Source organism: Pleurodeles waltl, chromosome 6 (assembly GCF_031143425.1).
Source record: "Pleurodeles waltl isolate 20211129_DDA chromosome 6, aPleWal1.hap1.20221129, whole genome shotgun sequence".
NCBI lineage: Eukaryota > Metazoa > Chordata > Amphibia > Caudata > Salamandridae > Pleurodeles > Pleurodeles waltl.
Genome location: NC_090445.1, coordinates 192300975 through 192323277, shown reverse-complemented (window position 1 = coordinate 192323277; position 22303 = coordinate 192300975). Strand labels below are relative to the sequence as shown.

At 44.1% G+C, this 22303-nt stretch overlaps 1 protein-coding gene across 1 annotated transcript in view; it reads right to left on the bottom strand.

The window, feature by feature from the left end:
* ABI3 (ABI family member 3) overlaps window positions 1-22303 on the bottom strand; it is a 230943-nt gene that overhangs the window by 122973 nt on the left and 85667 nt on the right. Inside the window, exon 6 of the mRNA XM_069237784.1 lies at window positions 16822-17018. Coding sequence (XP_069093885.1) covers window positions 16822-17018 — 197 coding nt within the window. The remainder of the gene's footprint in view (window positions 1-16821; window positions 17019-22303) is intronic.

The window sequence follows — 22303 nt, the reverse complement described above, 5'->3', positions numbered from 1 at the left end:
CCCAAATACATTGTATAGCATCATCTGCCTTTTAACTGTACCTTTTAAGTTACATCCTCTTAGAAAAGCAAAATTCATGGCCCATCCCTTGTCTGGGTTGCATTTATGCATGAATGACAAAGTGTGACAGTGTCCCAGGGCTGTAAGCAGGGATTGGGTACGGGGCTTTCAGCACAACCAGCAACCTCTGATAATGTCCTTGAATATTATACAAATGTCAGGACCATGACAGTTCACACACAGCATCAAAGTGCGCACAACATAGTGATGGGCCGTGTGTGGTGAATAGCTGCGAGAATAATCAGCACAGAGGCTATGATGTTCCCAGATGTAGTGGGAAGTGCAGAGGCCAACCTGTGTACAAATGTTGTAATGACACCTGCTGGAACTTGACACCTGAGACATTATCTCGCTCAGCACACCAAGGTTGCCCTGTTGACTGTCTCATTACACGTCTTTAGTGACAGGGTGGGACCATCCACATGTTGGTTCACATGTCTACATCTACTTTACTCACATTGATCAACCAAGGATACTCAGTAGTTACAGGAATAGCTGCCACTGACTCATGATGAGTCCTGGACCGAACTGTGACAAATTACACCCCAAACAATCTACAGGATCATCATTGGACCACACATGAACAAGACACCTATGTGCAATTGATCACTGGAAATATGTGGACACGTGCTGTCTTGTATGCTGGTCCACCACAGCCACTTGATAGTTGGGGCTCACTTCTATGGCCTCAACTGTGGTGTCATCATACATATGAGATTCACCCTTGTCTGTCTGTTCTAACAACATGGTACCCACTTCCTCAATGCATGTGTATGACTCACTGTAGGATTCACCAACTAGTGCCTAGGAAGCTCTTACCAATACTCTAGGACATAGGATGTAGAAAATGTGGACCACTGACATGAACAAGCGCCTGCCATCCATCTGGTGCATGCTATGTCACATGTGGTGTCTACGTGACCCTAAAACTTGGAAGTACACCTTACGGGTGTTGTCACATGTATGACTAACACATGCCCTTGCTCTTTTTCAATTTGACTTGCATCTAAGGATTGGACACATTCACGTCACATTCATACAACCATATGTACAATTATTCTTCATGTGATACACACACATTTGGTCAACCAACACATTAGTTGTCAAAGCACACACTTTGAGCCAAAGGCATTTAGGTATTGTACATATGTGCGTCACATTGCTATCCTCTCCTTATACCAAACATGCACAATTTGTGCAACACATATAGGTAGGCCACACTTATGACCATCTATTGCGTCAGCCAACTGTAAAAATACTGTGAAGGGTGTAGTGGATGATGTTCCGCTGCAGTATGATGTCACACATGTGAACATACACCATCAACACCGTACTGTCTCCAATTAGCCAATCTCTGATGTGTTCCAAATGTAAAATAACCAAAAAACAAGTAAAAATGCCCCAAACCAGTTAATGCACTGTAATCTTGACGTCCCTAGCATTGTGCGTCATTTTTTGTTTACCAAAACAGTATTTGCGTCATTTTTTTTGACGCACAGGAGTGAAATTTAGCCCGCATCCAGATATTTGTACAGTCCATGTACCATTATGTGGATGCGGGTTAATATTCACTTCTGTGCGTCAAAAAAATAACGCAAATACAGTTTTAGTAAACAAAAGATGACGCATAACGCGAAAAAGGCGGGACTTTTCATACAGGAAGTGATGTAATAGGATATCCTGTTTACAGATCATGTACAGTGGGTGTACTTTCACTTTCACTTTGCAGTCTATGATCCTTCTCGACTGTGTTGCTGTGTAGAGAGTGTTGTCCTGAGATTTAGTGCTGTTTTTGTCCTGTGTGCTATCTGTGAAGTCCTTTTGTGAAATAAATATTGTTTGTGTATACTGTAGTACTGTGTTTTGTCTACATTTGTCCATTTATCTTGTGTTTTTCTTGTTTGTGGGAGTCTGTTGTGGGTAGTGATAGTTTGGGGATAGTTGGGCTCTTTTAGTGTTTACGTTTACTTTTTTTCTGTCTTTGTACCCCTACTTTCACCCTTTTCCCCTTTCTATTTCTTGTACCCCTATTCCTTATCGTCAATTATAAGTATGTCTGATAGGCCACGTCTTGGCAGGATGGGGGAAGAGGACTTGGGGGGCTTCATCTGGCTGGTGACACATTTCTTGCCGTTCATGATCCAGGCAGGGGACAGGGTCATACAGGGGTATCCAACAGAGGCGTGCAGAATCCAGTGGGGAAAGGTGCTGCATCACCTGCAGTGTGTGTATGCCAGCCAGAGGAGTGACCACCAGCTGAAGCACCGGTGGGCTGACGTCATCACCAGGGAGCAGGATCTCTTGGACCACCTGGGAATCATGATTGGTGGCACTGTTGGTGAGTACGACTTATGTTAATGTGCACGATTAAATGCTCTGTAGTGACATCAGGGGATTAGTGCAATGTCTGCCAACTAACTTGCTGACTGTGTGTAATTCTGGGGAAATATAAGGGGATCATCGATGCACTATGGCAAGGATCACAATTGCTAGCTGTAAGGTAGCACGTGGTCAGCAGACTTACAGGTTACTTTTCCATGAAGGAAATTGGTGCGGCCTTTTTGTCAGATCAGCTAACAAAGTAGGAGCCATTCATGTCTATATAGGGTACTATTGACAGAGAAGTACAGATGTACCAACATTTAGGCCAACTATGTTGACGCAATTGCTAGACTGACTTTAGAATCACTACATGATGCAGAAAATGAGTGCTACCTTCACGTCAATTGATAATAGCAAAGTGGCTCAGACATTTGTCTCATGTGAGTCTGGTGAGTGTGGAAGGAAAGCGTTCACAGAAGTACTATGAATGTGTGGGATTATTGTGTTCCTTGATCTTTTTGGATACATGTCAGTTCTTGATTTGAAAACATTGTGAAAAGGTGTAAGATGCCCTCAGCTAATATCTTAAGATGTTTGTTGGAATTAGTTGAGCCACAATCCAAATATGGATGGCAGTCCAAGTGTATGCACATGGTTTCACATCTCCATGGTTGGTGCAAATCACCATAGCTGGGCCACATCAATTGACTAAACTGTAACAACAGGATGGCTTACAAGAGTCCTTACCCCTCCCTCTGTACATTGGGCCTATGTGCAATAAATGTGTCATGGCCACAAGGCATGTTTGACTGGTAATGCAGTCCTCAAGGAACCAGGCTTTGAATGTCTCTCTTGGATGCACATGATGAGACAATTACACTCCATATTTCTTAGTGCTCACCAATTATGGGGCATGTTTGCAACCACATGATAGTTAGGGCCAATGTATGCGTGCAGATATGTGTGTAACTGTCACAGGAGACCCATGCTATGTACAAGTTGGCCGTGATATATCAGATGCAGTACCATTATGTCTGAAAGGCTGCTATTTCCTTATTCAGCCTACACATTGTATATGTTTATGAAATTGTTGTACTGTGCACAGATTTTGAGCACATTTCTTCCTTCCATACCTTACAGGTGGACTGGCACCCTACACTGTGGGAGAGGTGACGACATTTGAGGACCCGACCACTACAGTAAGTGTTGATATGTCTGTTATGTGTTGTGTGTGCTGGTTATGGACTCATGTGAGTTGGACGCATAGCAAGGTGTGATGCGTTGGGCAAGCTTTTCACTTGTTCCATGAGTGGGAATGCCGTTCTCACATGTTTTGAGTTTGCCAATGCGTATCCAATGATATCATGTAGGGAATGTAGGACATCCCTGTAGGCCCCACTGTGAGTACAGGGGATAGTCACGTGTGTGACACTTGTATCACCAAGAGTCAATGGAAGTAAGCCCCAATTTAGTCAGCCTGTCAGACCCACATTCTTTAAGATTGGTAGAGCTAATAGCTTTCCAATAGACATCTGCTTTCCTATTTACCTATGTAAGTTTGAAACAGTAGGTAGAACCTCCTAGCAGCATGTACTTTCACATGTAGTGCATCAAGTCTGTGGAACCTGAGTGCAACGGCCTAGGTGTGCATGCAATTCATGATCATGGGTGTTCTAGCAACTCTGTGTCTGATGTAAGTCAGGCCTTACTGGAAGTATATGTTGTGTACTAAGTTCTGCATTTCCTGACATGTCTGACCCTATGAGTGCTCTAGGGCTTGCTGACTCCTAATTGTAGATAGACCTTACCAGTGGTGTGTCTGTAGAGAAAAACATGTGTGGAGTTTCCTATACACTCCTCGGTGTACATATTGTTGGCAAATTATAGTTGTGTATCCACCGCCCCCCCTCAAACACGGCCATGGGTTTGTGAATGGGGTACCTAGTACTGATGCTACAAGTATGTTACACATACATGTGAATAAGTGACGGTTTGGTTGGAACCTAGTATACACACTCAGGTTTGGCACTTGGTACTATACTGGCAAGTCCAGTTACAACTTGCAGACCATGTGGCTTTAGTTTTGCTTTCCGTACACTGACATTTGTAGCCCAGCTCTTGGTGGAGGATATGCAGCATGATTCTTAGATGATAACTGTCAGAACTCAGATTGCAAGTCAAAGCCAGTTGTTACCCATCTTGTGGGTTATGGATGTGCTTTGTGTGATGTGACCTTTGTTGTCTGGCCTGCCATATACTTCCTCAGGGACATTCAATGCTCTGTATCATGATATGAGCTGTTACAAGTACAGTAGATGTAATGTCTGATTAACTTGCTGTGCCATTTCACACAATGCAGTTACTAATGTAGCATATCTACATTTGTCTTCACAGCAGCTATCATGACTCCAGACCAGATCCGTGAATTTCAGCGCCGGGCCATGTGATACCAGCACACCCTGCTGGTGGAGTCAGGGTTCCGGAGGATGGCCCGGCGATATCGCCATGAACGTGCCTCCGGGGCATGGCGAGCCTTCCCACAGGGTGGGCCTACTTTGCCCACCACAGCCACCACAAGCACAACCACCAATCAGAGCCAGGTGGCCCCACCCACAGCTGCCACTGTTGATCCAACATCTGCAGGACTTCCTGGCCCCAGCATTGCCACCGGTGCAGGACAGCCGACACAGACCTCCTCCACCAGTACACAGACTGACAATGCTCCATCTGTTGACCCTGCAGCCTTCAACAGACTTGAACATAAGATGGACAAAGTGCTGCGCAAGGTGAGCCACCTGAACCGGGACGTGCGGCACATTAAATGTCGGGTCAAGGATATTAAGAGGACCCTTCGGAGGGCCAACCTCTAGACACTTTATTTGATGGACATGATACCCTCCCCTCCCTCCTCTTTCCTTGTTCTTATAGTTAGTGGGCTTAGGGGGCTTAGTGTTAGGTTAGTATAGGCTGTTAGTTTAGTTAGTGTTAGTGGGTGTGGGGTGGGGGGGCCTGCTTGTTTCTATTTTTTACTTATTACATGTGTGGGTGGGTGGCTGGGGGCTATGTTGGGGTTCTTGTGTGTAAAAAAAAAAAAGAAATTTAAAAATAAAAACACAAAAAAATATGTATTTGTGTAGGATAGTATAGTATGTGTTGTCCTCCATGTGTCCCGTCTCATAAGGGGGGTGGGGGATAGATGTTTAGAACGTTTCATTACATGTGATAAGTAAGTGTAGCTTAGGTTAGTTAGGGACAGTTGTGGGTAATGAGTAGTCAGGGCAGATTAGGGTAGGTAAGACGTTTCCCTCAGTTTCCTCTTCTGTGATTAGCATTTAATAAATATATAGTTAACCCTTAACAGTATGTATTAAATGCTACTTGATCATGGGCTTGGAATTAGTGTACATGAATGTTGTTCTATTACATTTGTGTCCTATGCTACAAACAAATCCCAACTGAGCTGTAAGATTGGCAGCTACCCAGAGCTACCTTGCAGAGTTTCCACCATTTGTTGCAACCACCAATCACAGTTAATATGGATCCCAATGTGTTTCTGTCGATAAGTATGTTTTCTAAGTCACAAACAGTGCTTTCAGACTTGGTATTGGGGGAACAGTTTTAGGTCTGACTGAAGTGTGATGATCAAGGACACCCTTATAAGATGAGTTCTCATAGGCACTTCTATATTCTTGTCTTCATGACTCACATTCGTCATTTGTGACACAGTTCAGCATGAGTACCTATTAGTATGTAAACTCAGACAGCTTCATTCATGCAGTTTTTGTAGTGTTTGCTTAGATTTGTGTGCACTGTTATATGTGTTAGTATTGCATGGTGACAACATTTTGCAGCCACTATTTGATGACTTGGATATCCCCTGAGGAAGCATTATTCTGTCCAACACAGCATGATGGTGTATGGTTTCTCACTTCATCAGATATGTTCCTCAGGATGGGCAGAGTATGATGCAATCATGGGCACTGTGCAGAATTATCAGACTACATAATATAAGGACAGTTGTATTGATAAGCTATGCAATTTGACAGTAGGCACATTTCAGTTATCTAATGCACAGTTGATATGTCACATTACCCAGAGACAGATTTGTTGTGTAAGTGCTATTTATTGAAAAGTGCTGTAGTGCTATATGTACATTGGAGTGACATCTTGCATTGTGATCCTACACAAGGGGTTACGGAAATGCTTTTGACATGCTGGGGTGATGTTTCAGACAGTACAGAGGGACAGGATTTGCCAATGAGTAAGAGAGAGACAATCACTGGGCAGGCTGACAAGATATACAGTGGTAAGCAGAACAGTCATTAAGTAGAGTTGTAAGACTGGCATGTTATAAAGCACAGGACCTTGGTAATAGTTGGCCATGTGGCGGGGACTAGTGCTTCCGGGTACTTTTCCGTGTGAAAGTGATCTGTTCCATGTCTTCTTCTTCTGATGTGTGTGTTGCCTCCTCTGTCCTTGTTGGTGGTGGTTGTGAAGGGGCAACACACACCTCAGTGTTAGAAGACGTGGAGTCAGACATCCCGGTCGCTGCTCCCTGTGAAGGTCTTAAGGGCAGTACTGCAGCAAGGAGTATCTGCTGGTTCTTGAGAATAGCAGCCACATCATGATGGTAGGCAGCCAGGTCGGCCCTGAGGGGTTCAATGTTGCATTCGTGCACTCGTTGACAGGATTGCTGTTGTAGGTGTTGGGGCAACTGTATTACAGCTGTGCTGATTTCCTTCTGGGTTTTATGCAGTTCCTGCAAGATAGATGTTAGGGCTTGCATAGCTGCTGCCTGATCTGCAGATGACATCATGCACGAACGCACCCCCTCTAGGCTGGCTGCCATATTTTGCATCCCCACCCGCACCTCCTTGGCCAGCTCCTGCTGTACTCCAACTACAGTTCTCTCAAAGCTGGTGCCAGTGTCGTCTGAGTCCACAGCTGTATTGGAGCTGGCAGGTATTACAATTGGGGTGGTGGGTGGTTCCTCTGCGATGGCTGCTTGTTCTGTGCTCCTCCTTGTGACAGAAGGTGGGGTCTGGAGGGTTTCAAGGACCTTTTGGATGGTCTCCTGGGGAATGTTTATCGGCTCGTCATCCATGTCATCAGGGAAATCTAGGACAGGCATATCAGCAGGAGATCCATCTTCCTCTGCAATGAAACAGGGTACAATTAGTGTGTCTGTGTTGTGGCAATTTTGATGTGACGTGCCTGCCTTTTGATGAATTCACTTTGTGATCTTGTTTTGTGTTAATTTCTCCAGTCCTTCAGATGGGCATTCTTCCAGGCCTGTGGCCCACCTGTGTGTCAAATGTATGTTATTGAGTTATCAGACTTGTCAGCCTCATCTCCTCTGGGGGTTGATTTTTGCCAAATAGAGAATTGCCACCTTCTTTTCCTACTCGACCCTCCGTGTACATCCATTCTCATGGTGAGACCTTTCACTGGCTGTGGGTGTACTGATGGCCCTGGCAGCACACTTAACAATCTGGACCTGCCCCAATCTCTGATCTTTCACATCAACTTAAATGTAATTGACATGTGGCATATCCTATGCATGGCAATGTTATGATCCGATATGGTAATGTGTCCTGCTGATGTTGAGGAATGTGTTTTACAATGGATTGCCCTGATAGTCGTATCAGTGCCCTATTTCCTCCTCTGACTGTGCAGGTGTATTTCAGTGACCAGTTACATGTGTCCCCTCCTCAATGCTGTTGTCTGAGCAGTATGACATTTGGGATGTTGCCTTGTTATCCAGGCACAGGATGGACCCTGACATATGCAGCATGGGTGTGTCCTTAGTGCTGTGTAGCTCCTATTGTTGTTTACATTGGCTGATGTTTGTGACAACTATGGGCATTAACATTTGAGAGTACTGGGGCCTTTGTCTTATTTCTGGGGATTGTTGCAGTTGTCATCCTCACCCCCCTAATTTAGGTGTGTATGATCCATGGGGAGGTTACTGCCATCGGCTACTTGAGCTGCACACAGAGCAGAGGTGGTAGTGGCAACTGTTGTGCAGTTACATTGCAGTTGTCGGTATGGCTAGAGGATTGCTAATAGGGCCCTAGTTAATGTAGGGGGTATGTTGGCTGACGTGTGCCAGGATGTCAGTTTGACACAGTGGCCTTCCCTCCTGTTGTGGCTTTCCCTTTGCTCCATCGTTGGCATGACAGCATGCTCCCATGGGACTGTTGTTGGTGTTGTATAATGGTGTGCCGCAGCTTCTGTCTGTGCAGGCCATGCCCCCATGCCGAGCCCCTTTACCCATGCCACTCCATGTATATGATGACTTACATGCAATGTGTAGTAGGTATTCCCCCCCCCCCCCGGTTGCAGATGAAATTATTGCATTATAATTCCCCATGCGACTTACCCTGCATGTGCGTTGTCTCCTGGTAGTCTGCGCTGTCCTGTCCTTGAATCCCTGTGTCGATCTCCTCAGGGATGACGGCTGCGACCATCTCCTCCATGTGGTTCAGGGCCTCCTGGTGTGCTGGACTCCCACCTCCAGTCTGCAGTGCTGCCTTCCTGTTCCTGGCCATCTTTTCCTTTGTCCTGCGCTTGCAGTCATGCCAGCGTTTCTTGCACTCGATGACTGTTCTATGTACTTCAGCCACACTGTTAATCTTGTCGACAATTTGTTGCCATATGGCCTCTCTCCTACTGATTGGCAACTTTGATGTGACAAACAGTTGGTGCTGGTATTCCGTCACCTCTTTAACCAGAATTTCCTGTTCCTCTGCACTAAAGCGACACTTTCTTTTCTTCTTAAATGTGTCCTGGTTCTTGTGTGGGTCCTCCTGTCTGGTTCCTGGTCTGCTGTCATCTTCCTGGGGTCTGTAGTGGCATCTGGGATCCATTTTGGCTCTCCTCTGGTGAAATGGCTGTGTTCGCTGGTTTTTTCGACGCTATTGCGTCAAAAAAAAAAGGGCGCATATCCGGTTTGCGGTGTCGTAAATCGACCCACAGTCATTTCCGCCACGTTAACGTCGTTTTCCTTTACGACTTGAAGCCGCGGTGTACGTCAAAAATAATGACTCCCACCTGTTGTTTGCGCCGCCGTGCTTCAAAGTATAAATATGACGCCCGCACGGCGCACCAAAATGGGGTTAGCCGGCGGTAATATTTTTGACGCAAAACTGCGCCGGCTCAGTTTTGCGTCAAAAAGTATAAGTATGGGACCAAGTGTCTCAATGCATGCATTGCGCCACTTTGTAAACATGGCGAAGGAGAATGGCCTCCTTCATGCCACATTACCTTGGCAATAATGTATATGTATACAATAATTGTAATATGTTTTTGTTGCACAATACTTTGGCTACAATATTCTTTCAGAATACATTCGGCATTATTATCCAAGGGCCATATTTGTGACTATTGCCCCCTAGTCCAGTTTCTTTCAAGTGGCTTAGAAAATTCATTCTTCCCATTTCCATTCCATTAGTGTTCGAAACTCAACAACTATGCACTTTGAAGACATATCTATTTATTGTCAAGGTAAATAGATGTCGAGTTAAGTATAGTCAATCTATACTTATGTACATACATTTACCCTCACAGTATTGTCGTAGTCGATATGTTAGCTACTATGTTTTCATAGCACAATATTTTGGATATAACATCTTTTAGAGTGCTAGGCAGGTATGAAGTGGCGCTGGATGACTGGGATTCAGTCACTCCACCAGCCATGACATGTACTTCCCTGCATCAGCGGCTGCTGACAATCAGCTGCTCAGTTCTACCTCCTGAGCTGCCAGTATCTTCACGCATCCTCAGATCAGCACCAAGCCAACTCTGGTTTGTGGGTGCTGTCTTGTGGATGACGGGATACTGTTCTCCACTGATATACGTGTCCACAAGCAACTGCCAAATTACGAATCCTGGAATAGTTTGCCCATCCTCCACTAGGCAGGACAAGTACAACCTTCTAGCAACCAAGACCCAACTCAGCCCTCATTACAAGTGGCCTGATACTCCGTCCGGACACTTCAGTCCACTGGAGAGCCGTAGTTACTAGTTGACAACAAGTGTGACCCTTCGGCTCCCTCCAGAAATGAGGAACAGAAGAATCCATAATTCGAGATTTGATTCCCCAGTAATTCCTAATTTCTTGCTTGATTTACACATAAAAGTGAAAAGATCTGCAGGGTTCCTGTTGATCTCATTACTCCAACAGAGCCTGAAACTGTTGCTGCTCGCCCCACCAGAACTAAGAGCTCACTCGTAATGAGAGCATTAGTCCTACAAGAAATGTCACATCAGTATATGTAGGCCTAATAAAGCTTTTTCCTCATTGCCGTGATGTCTGGAGTCAAGGACAGGGCTCAGGGGCTGGATAGGAGTTACCTATTTTCAGGTACATGAGGACAAACCGGAAGCCATCCAATTTAATAATTAAAACAGATACTCCTTAATTGGAATCTCACATCCTCCATTACAAGGCGGATGTGCAACCAGCCCTTAAAGGAAAGTAGTTGAGTTTCATATTCAACGCCAACATGGTACAGAACACCAGCATCAAGCAAAGGATTGTTCTGCGCAAAAGAGATAATATCTTGGATGCAAGTAAAGATTTGTACTGACTCCTAGTCAAGCCTCAGATAATGGTCAAGGGCGCCTTGCTCATGGTTAGAGGCCTTCAAGGACTAGCTCCTGATTACTTAACAAACATGATCAGAACCTACACCTCTCCATCTCTTTAAACAGCCAATCACAGTTTTATGTGCGCTCCCAAGATCAAAGTAACTTTTAATGACAAGTATGCTTCACCACTCAAGCTGCCATTGTGTGGAATAAGTAGCCTGGTCATGTTTGTATCTCTATCATTTATGCACCTTTAAACACCTACTCAATGCACGCTGTTCTAATGCAGTGTTAGTTTATCCGTGTCTGATGACTTCTCAGAGAATTGGTAAGCTGGTTCGCTTAGTAGTAGTAGTATGTGAGTATAGTTGTACCACATATGACATCAAAACCTGTAGTATTTGCATAAAACATGTCTCTACTTTTCTTACTAGTCTAGTTGAAACATCATTAGTCACCTGTACTAAGGGCATTTTAAATAGGTACTCTCCTGTCCTTACCTATTACAGTTGAGTTGTGACATCACAATGCCTGAGCAGAATAAAAAAAGCTGCTTAACCAAATAAATGGAAACTCAGCTTTTAAGCTCTTGTGAACTATTTTTACTAGAAAATGAACTGTTATTTGCAGACAAGAAGACATTTATGGCAGTGGGTGTTTCATTGCTAGAGTTAATTATATTAGTGCAGGAATCTCTCTACAAGTTTGAAATTGTTCTGAGCTACATCTTTGAAGGTAGCTTCCATTATCCTGTGTGAAATATGTGTTTGTGAGTACATTTCTCATATTTTATTTGCCTGTCTGTGCTTTTTGCTCTGAAATTGTATTCCCTAATTTAAATGAAAGATAAAATGTCTGGGTGGAAATTTTACGATGCTACCCCCTGAAAACACAAACCGCTAGGATCCGTGGGATCTAAAACATAGCCCTGGACTTAGATAGAGAAGTGAGAACCAGACAGTGATATGGGTTGAGCTTGATCAGTCGTCTTCTGTCACAGGAGCGACCTACCAAGGGCTTTATATCGCACACTCCCTTGTCCAGAGTACTTGCTTGATTTCTTGAAACCATTGCAAAATAAAACACGAATGTTAGCGTACTTAAAATATATCACATAAGAACTGACAGTTTTTTAGTCTTAAAACAATTGAAAACAATTTCTGCTAAATACAAGAGCCCATTTGGCTCCAGAGTTATAAAAGGGATCATAAATGATGCTTTAAGATGGTTTTTGTTGTGCGGTTTGGCTAAGGGACACAATGGTTAAAGTGCAGTAATGCTTAGGAGCAAAGGATATTAAGATGCCGCAAAGTGCCATGTGCGTTATGTAAATATTGTGCAAACACGGCCCCCATAAGTCAAGTGGCCTGAGTGATGAGGGCGCTTTACTGGTAAGTAGCCGGTGCCACACAGTAGATAAAAAGAAACCAGTTCCAAGAGAGGGCAACACCCGACGAAAGAACCCCTGAAATCGCTCTAGCCTCTTAGAATCTCATTTCAGACTATTAACTAAGACCCTTAAGACCATCCTAGCTGGGCTTCTTAAGCGTTGATTTGCACTGGAGCGCTTTCCACCCCTTTTTCAGCTAAGCCCCTGGTCTCATCCTTTTCTCAACTCTGAAGAAATTGCACCAGTGTACAGTTCATACTGGTATCCGATGAGTTGAAGTAGGCCAGCACTGCCTCCCTGCAAGATCTTATATTCCACCCAATCGACATTCTCCATAAGAGCTTCCGCTGATCCACCCTTAAGGTGGGACACAGACAGAGGATATGTATAATATCTTCCTGGCCCTGGTCACAAAACATGCAGGTGTTTTCCATCTCACTTCTGATCCAAGAGGGAAAATAACTTAGGATTGGTATGATCCACAGTCTGTATCTCAGGAATAGCGGCTTGGTGCGCTCGCTGTATGATTCAGTGAGGTAACCTTGAGGTTTCAGCCTTACGTAACTGCATTGTTATACAGCTATGCTTAGGCCTAGACAGGTGAGCCTTGTCTTCAAGCTTGGACAGTAAGTGTAAGGATGATCTGATAAATTGTTTGAACTCCTCATGGTTAATAGTTCGCTTCCAGGAGCTGTTTAGGCTGAGTGTTCCCAGGGCCTGCTGCAGGTAAGACCTTGCCAGAGATCTGTGTCTAGTTTCGATTTCAGCCCATACATGGTGGCTCAAAGAGCCTTCCTTTGCTGCCTTACATTTATGACAGCACACTAAGAAAGCTGCCTTCCATGCCTGTCGCCATTTAACGATGCCAAACTGCAGCCTAATCTAGGCAGGCTATGTGTAAAATGGTATCTGAAATATTGTCCTGTATACCTTGAGTAGCGCTTTGTCCAGAACTGTGCAGTCCCGACCCCTCAGGGCCTTGCTGCCGTAGGCCAAATATGGAAGGGCCTTTGCTTGTGTTACTTGAAGGATTGGGGTAAGTGATGGATCTTTCAGTTTGCTGTAAAGAGATATGAGGCTCAAAGCCAGGGCGTTGCCCTTCCTCTTGATGTCTTCAAGTTGTTTGCAGAACCTGCCATTCTCACAGTAATGAACACCAAGATACCTGAAACGTTTCACCAGCCCTATTCTATCTTGCGCCAGAACCACGTTGGCTTTTGATTTATTGGGCCTCAAACTGTGAGAATTATTGTCTTCTTTCTAATGATCGCCAGGGCATACCCAATGAAATAGTTCAAGGTAGCATCCAGCAGGCGCTGCAGCCCCACCTTGGTTCTGCTAATTAGGACCAAACCATCCACATAAAGCATGTTCAAAAGCTGTAGGCCCCCTATTCCGGGGAGGTAGGAGTTTACTGTGTTCAATGTCAAGATGAGATCCGATAGGAACAGATTAAATAAAGTAGGGCCTAGAACACATCCCTGTTTAAGGCCTTGTGTTTTATTTGTGGTCTGGATAGTCTAGAGCCATCTCCAATTTTGATTCTGACCCATGTTTCTGTGTGCAACAGCACAAAGTGCCCTCAGACGGCCATCTGAGATTTTGTAATTAGCCAGTTTCCACCACAGCTTTCCCCCGATTGACTCTGTCAAAAGCGGACTTGTAGTCAATGAAGCCCAAATAAACGGGATGGCTGTAAGATGTGTCCAGTCTGTTAACAGGGAAAGTGTTATGATGTTAACTAAGGTCCCTGTTTTCTTTGAGAAGCCAGTTTGGTTTCAAGGAATAATGGCATTTGCCTCTGCCCACTGCGGCAGCTCCTGTAGTAACACTCTGGCAAAATATTTGGTGTTATCAATTAAAGCCACCAGGTGGTAGTTCCCCGGATCTGCCTTGTCCCCACCTTGTGGATTGGAGCAAAAATTGAGCCTTGCCTTGACAAGGGGATGCTATTGCGCCGAAGGATGGTGGTGAAGAGCAATGATAGCTGATCGGCCCAGAATGTTGGGTCTTTCTTATAAATCATGGGTGGAATGCCACTCGGGCCTGGAGCCCCCGTTCTCCAACCCATAGCAATTTGTTGCATTACAACTTTTGAGGAGAGGGAGCACCAAACTGTTTTTAGATCTTCGTCCATGATAAGATTTGATGGAAGTATAGCAGGCTCCAGATCGTCTGCCGAGCAGCTAGCGTGGTCGGGTGGGGCTGGATTGTAGTGAGTGTGCAGAAAATTCTACCAAGTATGCTTAGTGATGTTTGATGATGCTACCTTTGGAAGGGGTCTTCCGATTCCATCTATGATGCGCCAAAAGTTGGTGGTGTTATTTATCTTGTTATCCTGCCTCAATTTGGCCCACAATGCATTCCAAGCCACCCTTTGGAAGTTCCTTTTCTCCCGCTTTAGTTTTTTTCTTGCCTCTTGAAGATTGCGCAAAGTTGTCTGGTCCCTAGGTGTCCTTTTAAGAGCTCTCCACAATTGATTCACCTGTCTTTTGTTCCCTCTCATAATGCAATTTGTGTGCTTGCTACTCCAGCCTGAGGGAGGAGTCATTTTGTAACCTTGGGGCCTTGACTTGGCCCTGAACGGCACAGCATATAGAGTATGAAACTCTGTTGTAAATGTTTCCCAGTCCGACAGACAATCTTCCCCATGAAAAGTGTGGAGCCTATTCATTGTTTTGCTTTGAGGGTTACGACCGACCAGCACTCAGGTTAATTGTTTCCAGCTGGGACCCTTGATCTGCTGCCTCTTCAAGTTTGCACAAGCCAATGTCAAGGGCCAATTCCTGTGGCCGATGGTCACTTTCTAATTTTTTTCCGAGGCCATAAGAGGAAATGCTGTTCAGTAAGGTTAGGTGCACAAAGGTGTAATTGGTCAAAGTGGCCCCAGTAGACGATAGATATGATAGACATGCTGGTTTGTCTGCGAGTATACGCCCATTGTTTGTCGTAAGGCCAAGATGTTCTAGGTTGTCTTGTAGGGCACGTCCTCTCTTATCTTCTTTATACCACCCAGGGATATCTTGAGGAGGAATCGTCCAATCACTATTTTGTGCCTCTGTGACTTCGTTTTCTGGGAATTCCTTCATTAGACCCATGTCTAATCCAGGGTACTAGTCTGGCTAGGGTATAAATGATGAGTTGACTAGGGCTCTCTAATACTGGAGTGGAAAATGGTTTGATGCCAAGGTCGGATTGGGACAGAAAATAGGCCCGGGTACAAATATAAAAGTAGCTCCCAATAGCAAATCATATAGCTAAAAAAGTGGCCCACATTTGCATATCCAAGCATTTATGACATTTTTGAAGATGATATACATATGTTTTGCAAGTTATGGGCGACTACATGCATTTGTGATTGCTGCAGGCAATGTTTGTGATAATACCAAAGAAGAAAAATCTACCCACAACATTATAAAATAGGCCCACAAAGAGCCACAAAACCGGTCCACATACGGACCCTTCACGGGAGCCCTTTGGGCACTGCTAGATGGCCCAATAGGCCAGTCCTACCCTGCTTGACGCATGGCCCTTGCTGAAAACTGGTATTCTTGAGACGTGCAGGAGTGGATGAAATCTGGGTTTTAAAGGGCTATCTCAGTTCTGTTGAGCTCACCATCTTTAATTGCTTTTCAAATTATCGTCATTCAAATGTGGCCTAAATGTACATCAGTAGCCACTATCCCAGCTTTACAACAGCTGCATCACTCCTGTTCACGTTACCAACTTTTATCCTGCAATAATTGATATGTTGTTAATTTTTTTAATATCCCAGCCTTGAAAAGGTTGCAAAGCATCTGTGCATGTTACCATCAGGATTACTAGATTTACACTATCATTGTGCTTTTTTGGTGTAAAGACACACAGTGTTCCACTTTCCTTCTGGCTAAGTTAGTGGCATGCAGATGCTTAAACGCACGCAAGAAAACCAAACACCAAGCAGTAATGAATGATATGGCATATATCCAAAATGGTTCGGGCACACATTTTGTTGCATATCGCAGTATCCCACAATAACACTCACCACTTCCACCCAAAAATACTCTATGTGCAACGGCTTTCCAATCACATTTATAATGTTACTTTCTCCAACAGAACCAGCGGGACAGACCCCAGACTCCTGTATGCTCCCTACAGGGCACCAACCCCACATAGTTGACAAAGCACTTTTGACTCAGTAGCACTCGCGTTGCACCATAACAACATACATTTTAGAAACATTCAGATATACTTAGCTTAGACATACAACATCCATATGTACACAACATCAAAGTATTTTACTAATGATGCTCTCTAGAAAACAATGTGTAGGCTGAGCAATGAACATCCAACCATCCAGTTCAAAAGCAAAGTCAGTAAACATACATTAATGGAGTACCACTATAATATTGCACATCCTTTTATGCATTAAGAGATGTCCTTCCTTCCCGCTTGCCTATAAAGCCCAGAGTCCTCACCTGAAAGTAGTGGTGGTGGTGGTGGTGGTGGTGGAAGCGGGGGCACCTCTTGAGGTGGAGAAGGTGGTGGTATCGGCAGAGTTGGTGGGCTGAATATTTGGGGCTCGAAGGTTAATGTTGAATGATCCGGTGGAGGGGGCGGAGGGAGGTTATCTTCGAATGTGGAGGTGAAACCACCAGCAATTCCACTGCACCCACTAGAATAGGCAGAACAAAAATAAATTAAGCTAAACCATACTACAACACTTCATAGGTCACTTTCAACATGTGTCCAGGCTCACTGAATTCTGAACACCTTCATGGACATAGACTCAGGAGCTTGCAGGTGGAATAGACTTTTACTGGCTTAACACTGTACCTTTTAAAGCAGCGATTTTGAATTTGCAAGCCTGCAACATGGGCCACTGTTAATTCGGAGTCTTGCTTTCGCAATTACAAACTTTTTTAGAGATGTATTTTCAACACTGTTTGGTGACTGCACCTGGGCAGTAGTCAAAGTAGATGAAAAGGCAATCACAGTGACCATGAACGGCAATATGGCTAATCACAAAAGAAGGCTTTACAGATACAAGAGGTTTAACCGTGGCATTTTATTCGTAGCTGAAACCGCCAAAACATAATCGCATAACATCTTGTTATCTGCTGATGAAGAAAGTAATGCCACAGCAACACTATAACGGTTGAAAGAAAACAATCTGATTCTACACTGCCAGTCGCGTGAAGTCACCAAGCCTGGTCTGGAGTTCTTAGGGTACATTTTTATAGTTATGGGAGCCAGCGGACTTGAAAAAGGAACAAGACCAGAGAAGGACAACTGCCTATAGAACATATAACAGGCGAGGTGTTTTCTGATAATGATGAATGACTGTAGAATATTTCAGGCAGCGGGGAATGTGCCAACACCACCATGACATATTTCAATGTGGCACAAACGACATAGTTGGTGGTGTGTGCCAGGTCCTGCTCGCCTGGAGGAGTCCTACTACTGATGGATGGGCAAGTGTGCCAAATTCCCAAGGCATGCTTCACCAAGGCTGCTCTTTTCAGAGAAAAGGTCTTCGAATACACAGACAGGCAAATACCAACATGTGGGGGTTTAGGTACAGAATGTACAGGGATACTAGACTTGAATGATGATCCCTCACAAACCTGTATCACCCATTTGTGATGCTACGTTGTGTCACCAACAGACCACATGAAGCGTGCATTTCCACTGCTACCAGTTCAAGGTAGAGTTCCGCCTGCTTGTGGGGATCATGGTCGTATTGGGACAAAAATACACTCGGGCACCTATAAAAGAAGCCCAATTAGAGAAAGTAGATAGCTAAAAAAAAATGGCCCACATTTACAAATCATGCCAGTTTTGACCTTCTAATGATGTCATGTGCTTGTATTTTGCAAGACATGGGAGATTGCATGCACTCGTGCTTGCTGCAGGTAAAGTTTGTGTTGATATCAGGGGAAATCAGCCGTAAAAGACAACCGTCCTGGCCATAAAACAAGCCCACAAACTGCTAAAAAGCCAGCCCACGCACTGATCAGTCAGACCACCCCATCGGGCACTGCCCATAGGCCAGTCCGACCCCGGTGGCACTGGAACTAGGGGTGCAGGAGGTGCTGCAGCACCTCCAAATTACCTTCATGGGGTTCAGATCATTTGAACTTTAAAAAGACCTTTATTATGCTTTGTTGGCTACTGTACTGTGTATTCAAAACCACGTAAACTGTCAGACAACCTGTCCGACAAAGTGCTGCTAACTTTTAGTTAACTTTTCACTTGTTTAACAGGAAAGCTAGGCCAATAACCGGAACACACAAAACTCTTGCTTATGGGGCGTGTGAAGGGAGAATTTTACAGTATTCCAATCGTTTCCTGGCACACGTAGAAGAAAAGAACTGTACTGCAACGCTCTGCTAACTCCTCCCACAATCTACCCACTTTTATACCTTTTCAGAACAAAAGCAGCGATGGGCAAGGCACACGTGACAGAAAACCAAACTCCAGAGAGAGGAAGTTTCAACAGGTCTCGGCTTTTCTCATGAGAAGTACAGAGAAGAAAAGATACAGTTAATATACATTTCTCAGATGCTGATTTAGTCATTTGTGAACCCTTGCTTATGAGTGGCAATACGAAAGGCAGGCTGAGTATGTGAGAAGCGTGAGGACAGTGTAGGCCTCATATAACATGGGCATGCAAAATGACTACGGCGAAACATCATAGGCTAGCGCGTACATTAAATGCAATATAACTCAGCATAAATTATTAAAACAATGCAAGTTTACAGATGATGCAGCTTCAGTGCTACAAGTTCAAAGTAGAGCTCTGCTGTGGTATATGCCAGCAACCAATATACGCCACACCGGTGAATTTTGTGAATCCTAGAGAACAAAAGAACATGTGAGGAATGTTATGCAGCGGGCTACCTCCAAAGCTTTGCTGTAACCTAAGTTAGTGTGTGTGTGTTACTATCCTTGTGGGGACTAGGGTGTGATAACACACGATGTGGGGACTTGATTGCACTTTGGGGACCTGAACTCAAGTCCCCACAATGCATTCCAAATGTTATAAAACATCTATAAAAGCATGTATGCACATTTTCACAACCTTCCCAATGGGGATCTGTGTTTCCCCAGGTGTGTTTATTTTTATGCTCAGCTCTGCCCCTGTAGACAGGAGGCGGTACTGCAGGCCTTGACACACCAAGGAATTTAAAAACACTTTGACAGCCTGACGCCAGGCGGACAACAGACAGTGGAGTCTGAATGAAATGCAGCATCATTATCAATATATATTTATACCCAAAACAAAGATTGTGTTAAAAGAAACCCGGGTTCTGCTCTTCTTACCATTCGAGTGCATTTCAAATTGAGCAGAAGTTCTGTGGTTTAGTCTGTTTGGTATGGGAAAACAATACAAATTGAGACATGACTTTAAAGAGGTACTTTGGACCCACGTAATAAACTTCAGTTGTGAAATGATTCCAGCACAATAAAATCTGTGCTTGGCACTTGTTTTTTACACCTGATTTGAAAAATGAAAGCAAATGTGCACACCTATTTTTTGCTCTAGTTTTGTGCATGATTTCACTGTATTTTTAATTTGTTTACGTACTGATACATCCAGCACTAAGCCTGTGATAACATTTTCTAAATGTGAGTGAGCATAATTTACTCTAATTTTAAGGCACTGCAAATACAGGTATATAGTGCGTTTGTGTCAGTTTTTTGTGTACTAGCGCTCGTGTTCAAATAACGCAAATAACATGTAAAACAAACAAGATGAGAACAGGAAGCAACTACACAAAACAAAGCTTTAGTTTCCCCATCTAAGCCTGCGTGACACTGCCTTTCTGCAGCAGAAGCACATAAACACCGACAAACACGGCCATATTAGTATATGTATAGCTACTTGGCAATACCTTCCATACCCCAAAGCCCCTCTGAGTCTCCACGTAACTCACCTAGAAGCAGATAGTTAGAACCAGCTAGTGCTTGCTCTGAGCAGCACAATGTGAGTTTCCTAGAGAATTCCTGCAAGCATATATGGTGAGACTGGTGGCTTTGCAACGCATAACTTAGACGCTTATGGCTTAGTTGTGCAGGGCCCATTTACATACCCCTGGTTTAATAATATTAGAAGGCCCCGCATGATGATTTTGAAAAGGTAGCCCACTTCCTTTAAATACAGCAATATTGTAAAAAATCTGTGGAACCAAAGTGTGAGATCCACACAGTAGACTGCGCAATATGGGTGTGGTTGAGGCTGGTGAGAATGTGTGGTGTAGATACCCTCTGTTCCCCAATAATGTCACTAATAAATAACCCATTCATTGAAGTGACGTTAACTGTTGGCTGTGAATCATTTCCAGCTGCAACAATTAAACACAACGAGGCTATGTATGCGGATAATACATATACATCATTGAAGAGTGATAAAAGATAGCCCCATGACCCTCACTAGACATCTAATTACCATACAGCCCATGTGGATCCGTTAAAAGAAAAATTCCCTTCTTTTCCGTAAGCCCTAGTAGAGTTGAAACTGCTGACACTGGTATTATCTAATACTGTTCCAGCTAAACTGATAACTACAATATATAACACAATGATGGTGAACATTATGCATGGTGGGTGCTAGTCTAAAGCTAGGGACAAGTTGCCCTTTGAAATAGTGCAAGCAATATCTGATACACAGTGGACGTACTGCTGCTGCAGGCAAACTTAAAATGTGTCTCCAAAACTCAGACACAAACATCTGAATATGACAATATCTCTACCGCAACTTGTACATAACTATACGCACGCTATCTGTGTGGGCACCTGGCATCACTATAATCACACATTATCTCTGTGAAGACATGAACATGATTATCATCATGCACTAGCTCACCATAGACTTGAACATCATTAACGAACAAACACCACCACTACAGGGACATGACAATAGCTATAGTAGCTATAAACACATACATTATCTTTGTTGGAAGCAGGCATCCCATTAATCACACACTATCAATGTAGGGACTTGAACAATACTATCATCCATTGCTATCTCTGCAGAGACATTAACATGTCTTTCATCACAGCCTAGCTCTGTAAGGACATGAATGTCTGACAAACGATGGCCCTCATTATGACTGCGGCGGTCTTTTCCTAAGACCACCACAACCACGGCCGCTAGAAGACCGCCAGTGCAGGCCGCCGTATTATGACTGCCACCAGATATACGCACCGCCAACAGTCGGATATCGGGTGTTAGAAATGGGGTCTTTGGTTGACAGTCAGGTTACCCCCTGTTCAAGCAAGGACCCTCACCCTAGTCGGGGTAAAAGAGAATCACCCTCAGCTAACCCCTGCTTACCCCCTTGGTAGCTTGGCAGAGCAGTAGGCTTAACTTCAGAGTGCTAGGTGTAAAGTATTTGTACCAAACACACAGTAACTTAATAAAAACACTACAAAATGACACAACACAGGTTTAGAAAAATAGAGAATATTTATCTAAACAAAACAAGACCAAAATGACAAAAGTCCACAATACACAAGTCAAGTTATCAATCAAAAAGCAAAAAAAATATTTCTGTAGCTTAAAACACACACTAACACTGTTAGCGTAAAAATGTACCTTGGCCGCATCAAAAATAACCCCTCACAGGCGAGTGTGCATCAAAAAGGGCTTGCGATGCGTCGATTCCACTCACAAGCGGGACCTTGCGTCGTTTCTCCTTTCATCGGGTTGGTTGGTTCCACAGAAGAGTAATGCATCGATCCGGTCAGCACTCTCGGGTCCAGACAGGCCTTGCATTGTTTTTACATGCCCAGCGGTACTTGCATTGGAAATCCAGCTGCACAATGATCTGAAAACCACGCAGCGTGGGTTGCGATCTCCCAGCCTCCGTCAGCAATGCTGCACGTCGATTCTTCTGTTGCGTTTCCGGCGTGTGATGATTTTCAGCCGGGGGCGTGTCATTTCTTCAGCCACAG